The 12,280-nt window shown below is 47.0% G+C and overlaps 1 protein-coding gene across 7 annotated transcripts in view; it reads left to right on the plus strand.

The window, feature by feature from the left end:
• SYTL5 (synaptotagmin like 5) overlaps positions 1-12,280 on the plus strand; it is a 483,329-nt gene that overhangs the window by 370,484 nt on the left and 100,565 nt on the right. For all 7 annotated transcript variants that reach the window (XM_073667280.1, XM_073667286.1, XM_073667282.1 and 4 more), the window contains exon 11: positions 948-1,054. In XM_073667280.1, the coding sequence (XP_073523381.1) occupies positions 948-1,054 (107 nt within the window). The remainder of the gene's footprint in view (positions 1-947; positions 1,055-12,280) is intronic.

Raw genomic sequence — 12,280 nt, forward strand, 5'->3', positions numbered from 1 at the left:
CCTTGAGCTCTAACTGAGCTCCCTGAGTCTAGCTTGCAGGAGCCTCGTGCTCCACTGCTGAACTATTAGCTGTGTTCTCTGGACTAGACCAGACTAGATTGAGCTCGACTCTGTATTCAGACCTGTACTTGCTGAACTCTCCAGAGGAACTGACTGGCTAGCTCCACCTTCCCTATTTATATCCCTATCGGGCTCCTTCTGGTGGTCTGAGGTGGAATGTGGAGGTGTGTGTATGCTATGAGGGCCTCTTGTGGAGGAATCCGTTCATGCACCCCTCTAGGATCTGTGGCACTCATGCGCAGCAGGTGCACCACAGTGTCCAGTGTGCGTGATGTGAGGATTCACAAGTCTGCTGTCATGTAGAGTGACTGCAGACTTGTAGCTTAAGACCGGACAACCCCTTTAAAGGGACAGTAAAATAAATCTGTGTCATAGCCTTCTGAATTGAACTTAATTAGATAGAATGATGTGTGTTTTTATCAGATCTTCAGAATTTTCTAGGTTTACATTTAGGCTTTGGCATGAAAAATTACAATATCATTCCTTTTTATATTAAATTAAGACATCTCACATGTAAAGTGCCATGGAATAAATGACGCTATAATAATAAATAGTAATAATAATCTCTTGCATCAAACAACTTCTACATTTCACCATTACATTTGTAAAAACAATGTAGTCATTATATTTTGGAGTGAGTTCACTTGTTGCTGTAAAGTTGCAATTTTTACCTCGATTAGAAGGAAATTACTGCAAAAACACATACTTTGCCACAAGTTCGCAATACATTGGGTGAAAAAAAAGGAAAATAACTCACCCTAATTTTAACAATTAAGTGTCTCCATTTAAAAACGCAAAAGTATTTGTACTAATTTTCATAATTTGAGTACACCTCTACTATATGGCAGTAGTTATTGGTAGATAATATGTATAGCACTCCTTTTCAGATCACAGTCGGTCAGAGGTGGACCTTTCCAGACCATTTACTGAAGGGAATGGGGAAACAGGAAGCATAAGGAGCAAATCTGTTCCAGGAGGATTGAACACTAACTTGGTGAGTGGAACATTAATGTCTTTAAAAAAATAACTGAGAGATTTTGTTACAATAGTTAGATAAGCAGCTGATTTTTTATTCTTCTTTTCGGGATGGATAATCTGCTGTGTATTATAGTAGAGCATTTTAAGATATCTTAGAAAAAATTTGAAGCGTAACTTGAATGGTGCTGCAGAATTGAAATTTACAGTATGTCAATACATTCATCTGAATGCCTTGCTGATATGAAATCATCAGCTTATCTATTTATTTGATTGATTTCAAAAGGTACATTTCTGCAGTAAAATCTGCATTAGTTCTTACCCCTGTGGATTTTCTGCTGCCAGTGGTCCACAGTAAAAAGGTATTGTGAGCGTTTATTGTTTAATAGTCAGTGTCATTCATCAAACTTATGCTTATTAGATTGTTAATGTAGCCACTATCAAAAGTGTAATATACTTTCATTACCAAAACTGTTGTTTCTTGAGTGAAAAATTGCTCCAAAGTCCTTTCCACTGGATCACTCCATTCTGAGCAACTTGCCGCCCGCTGCCTGCTGTCAAGACTGACCTTTCTATAACAGGGATGGTTAACCCCTGTCCATGTGCCATTTACGGCCCATGATGTCCTTCTCTCCGCCCCCCCCCGGTCAGATTCCAGGGGACAGCAGTGCTCAAGCCAGCGGCCACTTTTTGCCAGCTACTGGACCTTTAATTCCTCATTACACTGTGAGCAGTGTTCACTACTGAACATTATAGTGGATGCAATGAAGGATTATGTGTGATCTCAGCACAAGCAGGGGACAATGATGAGACTTGCCTCTAGCACCCGGCACATGAGAACAGGGCGAACTCTACCGCTGTTTCCCAGGTGCTGGTACATGTCACACTGATGACACATGGATTTCATCCGTTTGTCATCGGTGTTCACGTATGTGGGATGTTTTGCGGCCTGTGCTGCAGGGAAAAAACGGACATGTCAGCGTGTTTTGTCCACAGACTCAGAGTCCGTGGAAACACAGTGACATGTGCGCAGACCCATTCATTTGAATGGGTCTACTTGTGTAAGTGTCTCCAGTATGTGTGAAAACTGTTAACACAAGTACTGGAGACATGGCCGTGTGAATGAGGTCTTAGAATCAGGCTCACTTGTCCTATATTATGCTGCGCTCAAAATAAATTGCAAACACCTTCTGACAGATTCTATTTAATGTCAACCATAATCTGTACAAATCCATTGAGAAACAAACATATCATTTTGAGGGGGAAAATAAAATTATAATTGGGGATGTGGTTTTGTTCACAATTAGCCAAGCACAGTTTAACTCATGTTAAATAGTAGTCAGTACAAAATGAAAATCCTTTACAGCTATTCTGATTAACCATATATAAAGTTTAGCTATTCTAGTAGGATTCTCCTTTCATGTTCTTAGTTGTATTTTACAGCCAAAGCCATGGTCCATAAACAGCTTTCAACACAGCAAAGTAATCAATTTTTTCAAAGTTATCAGTCAGGAGAAGGGTAGGAAAATGTTTCAAAGGCAGTAGATATACCAAGGAACACTGAGGAGACATTGCGTGGAACTGTACGTTCTTCACAAATTGATGAAAAGACGAAAAGAAAATTAGTCCAGATGGTTGCTAATAGGCCTAACACCAACATTAAAAGAGCTGCATGTATTTCTGACAAGTACTGGTTGTGTTCTGCATGTGACAACAGTCTCTTGTATTCTTCATGAATATGGCCTTTGAGGGTAGGGTTGCAAGACAGAAGAAGCCTTTTCTTACAAAGAAAAAGATCAAAGCCTGGCTGTTTTTCCAAATCTTACATCAACTCTGCCAAAAGCATGTGGGAAAACATGTTAAGGTCTGATGAGACCAAGGTTGACCTTTTTGGGCCATAATTCCAAAGGGTGCATTTGGCACAAAGTCAACACTGCACATCTCCAAAAGAACACTATACCTACAGTGAAGCATAGTAAAGACAGCATTATGCTTTGGAACTGTTATTTGGATGTAGTGTAATTTCACCTTTCAGCACAACAACGACTCTAAGCATACCTCCAAATAAACAAAAAATGGTTTCACCAGAATAAGATCAAAGTTTCGGAATGGCCCAGTCAGAGCCCCGACGTGAATCCAATTGAAAATCTGTGGCTTGACCTGAAGAGGTTGCTGAACATGGGAGATTCCCTTGCAATCTGACAGATTTGGACCGCTCTTGGCAAAACTCATTATCCAGTATACTCCTAACACAATGCTATGCATGAATTTTTTTCATATGGAAATTGGTTAAATCTGCTGATTTTTACTGTATCAGGCCTATAATTACATTATTACATGTAACTATCTATCAGGCCCATGTGTGTGGAAGGGCTACACAGCCTCCCTGTGCTCCAACACAGACAAATGTACAGTACAGTAAATGGCCCTATGTGTTTGAATGTGAGCCTTATTTTTCCTTCTAATAAAATTTTCCATAGTACGATTGAGGCCTAAGATATAACTATGGACCAATTTAGGCAGGCCAATAACCAGTAACGAGCATTCCTGGGTATAGTTCAGCACCAGCTCAGTGTTTGTCATAGCGTTTCTCAAGGTCAACTGTTTACAGCATGCCCTACAACTGCTTGTCTGGAACTTAAACATTTGTCATTTAGTTTGCTTAGCCAATAGGTGTTCATTTAACGACTGCGGTAGACTAGTCTAAATGGGCACTAAGTAAAATGTAGAATAACACTAAACCAGTTGTAACTAATGGAATTGATTGTTTTGCTCCATAAACATAATGATAAGTTTTAATTATTGTCTTTTACGGTCAAATTGTTAATTTCATTGCTGCGTTTATGGTCAATTTAACACATTTTCAGGAGTAGACATGCCACATTAAACAGGAGCTTTTCGCTGTGCATTATAATCTGCCAGCTCCTCTTCCAAGGTAAAAAGTCAATCCTATTAGTCCTCTGCTATCTGATATCTGGTGAAGCCTAGCTGATTACAACAAGCAGTGCCCTGGTTCGCGCAAGATAAAATGAAGCCAAATGTTCACACTATTGATTAGCATTAGCAGAGCTGCAGAATGTGGCTTCCCTTATTAAACTCCACAGTCTGCTAGTGTTGGGAAAACTGTGATATCCACTGTTAGCAAATTAGCTCAAATAAAAGCCGAGAACTGGAAAAACGAATACTGTCTCCTCTGTTGGCTCTACGTGTGTTCTGTTCAGATAAGGACCAGAAATAATGAAATACAACATACCAACTGTAGTGATGAGCGAGCACTAAAATGCTCGGGTACTCGTTGCTCGGGTCGAGCACATTGGAATACTCTGGTGCTCGAACCGAGCAACGAGCCCAATGTAAGTCTATGGGAAACTCAAGCATTTTTCAGGCGGCTACCCCCGGCGGTCTGCAGAGGGCCTAAAAATTGCCCAAATTGATGGGAACAGTGCTCAAATGACATGGGTACAGCATGGGGAAGAACCCTGGAAGCATCTCTGACTCCCAGATCACTGCTGTCAACAACGTTGTCAGAGTATTATGCCACTTTTACGGACTCACAATAAAACATACAAAAATGAAACCAAAATGGATTTTCCTGGGAAATATGTTAAGGCACATCCTTTCCAGGGTAATGACTAGCATGTAAGGCAAAATAAATAACCAAAAACAAAAAAAACTCCTCCACACCTTGGGCTATGTTCACACATAGCGTTTTTGGTACGTTTTTGCACTTTAAAATTGCTTTCAACCAAGACAAATGCATTCACCAGGAAATGTCATTTTAACATTTTACAACCTTATCTGGCCATGTGGTGTGTGACACATCTTCAGACACATGCATACAGTGCTGAAAAGACATGGGAACAGCATGGGGAAGACCTCTGGAAGCGTTTCTGACTCCCAGGTCACTGCCTAAAAGTGTGCCCATCATAAGTGATCCTTGGCGCACGCGAAGATGCCTCCCGCCATGCACCTGTCGTTGCAGACTTGCAACAATCACCGTCCACGTCCTTGTCCCAGTGCAGCGTTCAGTTGTCCCTACCCCATTCCTTGGAATACAAGCGCAAGTATGCAGCCAGCCACCCACCAACCCACAGGCTGCAATACTATACTGCCAAATTTTTGACAGCTGCTTGCACTTGAAATGTGGCCTTTTAGGCTCGTGGAGGTGGAAGCTTTTCATAATCTCATGCCGACAGCGGCCGGGTGTCCATACTCGGTCCCCAGCCACCACTGTTTCTCCCGGTATCGTCTCCGCCTTCCACAAGCACGGGTCCCACAACATTACCCATGCCCTCCCCAGTGCACTTACTGGGAAGGACCGCCTAACCACAAACACGTGGACAGGTGAATGCGGCCAGGGACGGTACGGAGTCAGTCCACAGCTTTTTTTGCTGAGAGTTGTATTTCACCACAGCCATATTCTTTAGCTCTGTCAAAGGACTGGCATAGAAGGAAACCATATCTACTCTGGGTGTCATTTTTCCTAGGAAGTCCTCAAAAGCAGCTTTTGCAGAAGCAATGGCAGCCCGTCCAACATCAATTCGCACTTCTCGGTGGTGCTTTGACACACAAACATCTTTCTTTGCGCATTTAATTTCATGACTACAGAGTTGGCCAATGGCCTGATCTGCAATCCGGTTTGAGAAATAACATGCTTGAGCACGTCCGATCCACATTCAAAAAACAGCCATAGAGTGTCCGGGAACCTTACCCCACACTTTTCTTAGCCAGGGCTGCTTCATGACTCATGCCTTGTGTTCATACTAGTTCCCCAGCCGTCACTATTTCTCCCGGTGCTGTCTCCGCCTTCTACAAGCGCGGGTCCCTGAACATTACTGCTGGTACTTTTCTGTGGGAATTTGCTTGCCTCCTACCATCCTGGAATATTTCCAGTAAACTATGTTATGACGCCATGGTATTAGCACTGCCCCCAGTAACAGTAGCGAAGCCATCCCCAATTTCCTTCTCAGGAATTTTATTTGGTAGACTGAGTGGCTGCCCAAATACATTAGTTTCTCACAAAGGACCTGAAGATAGAGTGGCAGTAGGTGCAAGTTTCTCCAGCCTGTTAGATATTAGAGGGTGAACGGCAGCACATCGGATCAGTGGTTAGCACTGAAGCCCTGCAGTGCTGAAATCCCAGCAAGGACAACATCTGCAAGGACTTTTGTATGCTCTCCCCATGTTTGCGTGGGTTTCCACCTGAGTAAAAAAGCAGCCATAGAGTGTCCGGGAACCTTCCCACGCACTTTTCTTAGCCAGGACTGCTTCTCGGCAGGGTTGGATGGTCCCACCAGAGAATCCTCTGGTGTGCCCTGGCTTCTACATCAGGAGAGTTCATGATAGCGCTAACTTTGCAGCTGCTATGGGGCTCTTGAGCGGGGGAGAAAGGTGAGCCCTCAGAATCAAATCCTCTGGTGGGTCCAATGTTTTTCAATCTGAAACAGCTTCTCAGTGGGGGTTGTATTTCACCACAGCCATATTCTTTAGCTCGGTGAAAGGACTGGCATAGAGGGAAACCGTATCTACTCCGGCTGTTATTTCTCCGTCACCAGGTTCCGCCCATTGTCACACACGACCATGCCTGGCTGTATGTTCAGCGGTGAGAGCCACAGATCAAGCTGCTGTGTGCTCTCAACAACTCTGCAGCGCTGGGCAGTTTGTCACCTAAGCATTAAGCATGTTATCTTTAGCACAGCCTGTTGCCGCTTGGCCAAGGCTGTGCTGCAGTGCTTTCAGCTTGTGACTGATGTGGTCATTTCGGAGATGGAGGAGGAGGTGCAGGAGCTGAACAATGTGATTACATTGAGGTTACATTGGCGACTCTGTTTTTATGCTAAAGAAAGATCCTACTGTTTTTTTTTACGTTATTTTTTAAGGCAAATGCATTCACCGTGAAATGTCATTTTAACATTTTACAACCTTATCTGGCAATGTGGTGTGTGACACATCATCAGACACATCCTGTTTCATTGATGATGGAGAGACTCTGAAAGACACATAGAGCAGGGCCACTGTAATGACAAATTCCCATTAGAAAGGAGAGAGTCTGCTATACAGTTATAGGGTATGCAGTGAGTCCAACGGCTGACCAAATTTAGGAAAAACCCCACTAAGAATTTAAAGACACACAGAGCAGGGCCAAAGTAACAAGTACGACATGTTCCCATTAGAAAGGAGAGGGTCTGCTATACCGTTATAGGGTATGCAGTGAGTCCAACGGCTGACCAAATTTAGGAAAAACCCCACTAAAAATTTAAAGACACATAGAGCAGGGTCACAGTAACAAGTACGACATGTTCCCATTAGAAAGGAGAGGGTCTGCTATACAGTTATAGGGTATGCAGTGAGTCCAACGGCTGACCAAATTTAGGAAAAACCCCACTAAGAAATTAAAGACACATAGAGCAGGGCCACAGTAACGACAAATTCCCAGTAGAAAGGAGAGAGTCTGCTATACAGTTATAGGGTATGCAGTGAGTCTAACGGCTGACCAAATTTAGGAAAAACCCCACTAAGAATTTAAAGACACATAGAGCAGGGCCACAGTAACAAGTACAACATGTTCCCATTAGAAAGGAGAGGGTCTGCTATATAGCTATAGGGTATGCAGTGAGTCCAACGGCACACCAAATTTAGGAAAAACCCCACCAAGAAATTAAAGACACATAGAGCAGGGCCACTGTAACAACAAATTCCCATTAGAAAGGAGAGAGTCTGCTATACAGTTATAGGGTATGCAGTGAGTCCAACGGCTGACCAAATTTAGGAAAAACCCCACTAAGAAATTAAAGACACATAGAGCAGGGCCACAGTAACAGCAAATTCCCATTAGAAAGGAGAGAGTCTCCCATAGTGTTGGCCTATGCGGTGAATGCAAGGGCTGCCAAAAATTTGGAGGCACTTCAATGCCCGTTGGAAGAGACGTGGAGGAGGGCCTCATAAAAAAATGTTCCCATTAGTAAGGAGCGGGCCTCCTATACTTGTAATGCCCATACACTAAGTGTATGGGCTGACAAACATTTACCCCTGGGGGTATACATGAACATACTGTAATTTTTTTTTTTTTACGGGCATCATAAACACCCTTTAAAAAAATTATGTGGGTGTTGCATCACGGACCACTGTCACCCTGATGATATGGTTGTGGAGGATGAGGAGAAGGAGGAGGACAAGAGCAAATAGCCAAAATCAGGAAGCGTATACGCATGTCTGGGTGTGAAAAGGTGCATGGGAATACACCTCCCAAGAAAAGACACTAGATTTGAGTTTATATTACGCTGCTATCATTCGGTGGTGTTGAGAAGTCTGGCCCAATCCAGCCCTTGTTCATTTTTATAAGAGTCAGCCAGTCAGCATTTTCAGTTGACAGGCGGATGTGCTTATCAGTTATAATTCCACCAGCGGCACTAAAAACTCGCTCTGATAAAACAATGGCGGCAGGGCAGGCCAGGACCTCCAAGGCATAGAGAGCCAGTTCATTCCACGTATCCAGCTTGGATACCCAATAATTATAAGGCACAGAGGAATCATGGAGGTACTCCCTTAGCATCTTCCCAAACTTTGTACTCCTTGTGAGAGTACCCCGCGCCTCAGGGCCTGTGCGATGGGAGGGGCTGAGAAAACTCTCCCAGAACTTTGACAGTGTTCCCCTGCCTCTGCTGGATTGAAGTTATGTCTCTCTCGCTTGTACTCCTTGGTTGTCCAACGAAGTGTGCCCTCTGCCGCCAGCGTTTTCGGATGGGAATTTTTTTAATAGTTCCGCAACAAGGGCCTTTTGGTACAGCCCCATTTTTGTAGACCTGTCCGCCTCAGGAAAAAGAGACATAAAGTTCTCCTTGTAGCGTGAGTCTAGAAGTGTCACCAACCAGTAATGACTGTCACCCAAAATTTTGAGAACACGAGGGTCATGGGAAAGGCAGCGTAACATAAACTCAGCCATGCGTGCCACACTACTGACAGGCAAGACTTCCGTGTCCTCACGAAGAGGATGACTGACCATACTCTCCTCCTCCTCCTCCCTGTCCTCAGTCCATCCACGCTGAACAGACAGTATGACAGCTGTGCAGGTAGTACCGTCTATAGCGCATGAAACTAGCTCCTGTCCTTCCTCCTCCTCTTTCTCATTGTCACCCAATCCACGTTGGGATGAGATGAGGCTGGGCTGTGTGTAATCACCCTGTATGGTTCCTTGCTCTATCTCACTATGCTCCGCCTGCAATGCATCCTCTTTGATTGTGAGGAGAGAGCGTTTCAGAAGACAGAGAAGAGGGATGGTGATGCTAATTATGGCGTCATCACCGCTCACCATCTTGGTGGACTCCACGGCAAGGGCGGCGGAAGCAGTAGCTGACTTTCTAAAATGGGCACACAGGTGGCGTACTTTAATAAGCAGATCCGGCAGCTCCGGGTAGGATTTGAGAAACTGCTGAACCACGAGGTTAGGCACATGGGCCAGGCATGGTACGTGTGTGAGCTCGCCTCGCCTCAGAGCCGCCACCAGGTTCCGGCCATTGTCACACACGACCATGCCTGGCTGTAGGTTCAGCGGTGTGAGCCACAGATCTGCCTGCTCTTTCAGAGCTGTCCACAACTCTTCAGCATTGTGGGGTTTGTCACCTAAGCATATTGTAACGGGTCCGGGAGGCGGAACCTCTGAGCTACTATACAAGGGGGCGGCCCTTGTAAGGGAGCGGGTGGCAGTCTCTGGGTGAACGGACAGGGAGTTACGGCAAGTGATCAGGGCAGTCTCTGGGTAAGGGGTAGGTACGACCTGTGATGGCAGAGCCTCCGGGTAGGCTAGCAGGCAGATGGTAGATGTGTGCTCCCAGGTGAGCAAGCGAGAGTCTCTGGAATAGCAGGTGGTCACGGCACGTGACAGCGGAACCTCCGGGCTGGCAGGCAGGTAGGTAACGGAGAAGCGCTCCCAGGTGAGCGGGCAAGAGTCTCTGGAATAGCTGGTGGTCACCGCACGTGACAACGGGACCTCCGGGCTGGCAAGCAGGCAGGTAACGGAGATGCGCTCCCAGGTGAGCGGGCAAGAGTCTCTGAGATAGCTGGTGGTCACAGCACGTGACAACGGAGCCTCCGGGCTGGCAAGCAGGCAGATAACGGAGAAGCGCTCCCAGGTGAGCGGGCAAGCTGGTCCATAGACAGACTGACCGGAGTAGTAAGGCAGACCGTCGGACCTCAGGCAAGCAGGCAGGTAGCTGATATGCGCTCCCAGGTGAGCGGGCAGGCTGGTCCTTTAGACAGACTGACAGGAGTAGTAAGGCAGACCGTCGGACCTCAGGCTGGCAGACAGGTAACAAGTATTCAGGCAGGAATCAAGCAGGTAACTAGCAGGAAACTGGCAGGAAACTGGCAGGTAACTGGCAGGTAACTGGCAACGGGACCTGAGGGCTGAAGCACAGGTGAGACACAGGTGCAAACAACATTGCTCGGGCACCTCCATTTTGGAGGAGGTGCCTTTTATATGATGAAGTCCTCCGGCCATTGGCCGGGGACTCTTTAGGGCGGCGCGCGCGGCCCCTTTAAGAGGAGGGGAGCGCGCGCGCGCGCGCCCTAAGCACAGGGGCCGGGAAGGAGCGCGCGCCGAGAGCAGAGCAGGAGGAGGACGCCGGGACGGAGCGCGCGCTGACAGCAGAGCGGGGAGAGGACGCCGGGCAGGAGCGCGCGCTGACAGCAGAGCGGGGAGAGGACGCCGGGCACGGAGCAGAGCGGTGAGGGGAGCAGCGTCCCTGCCTAGCAGAGGGCAGGGACGCCAGCGCTACAGTACCCCCCCCTTTAGGCCCCCCCTTTTCTAGGCCAGACAGAAATTTAGCTAGGATGAGAGGGGCATGGATGTTCTCCCGGGGCTCCCACGTTCTCTCCTCAGGACCAAACCCCCTCCAATCTACCAGAAAAAAGGTCTTTCCTTTTACCCTTTTGCTGGCAAGAATGTTCTCTACCTCAAACTTGTCCTCAGCAGAAACCAGAGCAGGAGGCGTACCTGTAGACTTAGAAAAAGAGTTAAGTACCACAGGTTTGAGGAGAGATACATGGAAGGAGTTAGGGATCCGTAAGTTGGCCGGGAGTTTCAATTTATAGGCTACCGGGTTGATCTGACCGATGACCACCAGTGGGCCGATGAACCGAGACCCTAACTTATAGGAAGGGATCTTGAGTCGGACATATTTGGACGAGAGCCAGACTTTATCCCCAGGACGGAATTGAGGAGGGTCCATCGCTAAATGCTGCCAGGGGGCAGCAGGTACTGGCAGAGGAAGAAGGCGGCCGGCCGACAGGTGTCTCGGAACTTTGTTGCGGGCGCAGGACACACAGGCAGAAACAAAGTCCATAACATCCTTGTGCAGGTTAGGCCACCAGTAGTGTCGGGTAATAAGCTGGAGGGTCTTTTTCCGACCGGCGTGGTCAGCTAGTTTAGACGAATGACCCCAGTGTAGGATTCTCTCCCGATCAGGTACCGATACGAACGTCTTACCAGGAGGGAGACAATTTAGACTCACGGGAGCCACCTGCATTACTCTGGCGGGATCGATGGGGCAGTCACATGGTCTATGAGGTGGTGATGTCTCTGCCTCCTCCTTAACAAAGACATCAGCACTAGACCAATAAGGAATCGGAAGTCCAGGTAGATTAGCTGGGATAGGAGAGGGACGGACGGAATGGACGGGAACCAGGCAGGTTTTATGACAGGCCTGTCCCCAGTGAAGGACTTCTCCGGTTTGCCAGTCAAGCACGGGTGCATGTCTCTGGAGCCAAGGCAGACCTAGCAAGAGGGCGTGAGGGAGACCAGGCAGAACGTGAAAGGAGATACTCTCTGAATGCAGCATTCCCACCTGCAGAGTAATGGATTCGGTGATGAATTGGATGGGGCGAGGTAAGAGGCCCCCATCCACGGCAACAACAGACAAGGGTACAGCCAGAGGTTTGGTGGGGATGCGGAATTTCTCCACCAGGGACTGTGAAATAAGATTTCCGGCTGCTCCAGAGTCAAGTTGGGCTAGTTCGGAATAACGATTCTCCCCGCAGATGATTGAGACTGACAACAGCAGGGATGGAGAGGATTTATTTTTGTCTAGATCGACCCCTCTGAGTGAACCTAGATACAGGCGTTCTCCCGACCTCTCCGGGCAGGCACGGATCAGATGCTCCTTACTGCCACAGTAGAAGCAGCTCCCCTCGGCACGGCGGAAATCCTGACGGGATTTGACCATCTTGGTCTGGTCGACCTGCATAGGCT

The sequence above is a fragment of the Phyllobates terribilis genome, unplaced genomic scaffold (assembly GCF_046119375.1).
Source record: "Phyllobates terribilis strain yellow unplaced genomic scaffold, ASM4611937v1 Scaffold_2__4_contigs__length_985480577, whole genome shotgun sequence".
Lineage (NCBI taxonomy): Eukaryota > Metazoa > Chordata > Amphibia > Anura > Dendrobatidae > Phyllobates > Phyllobates terribilis.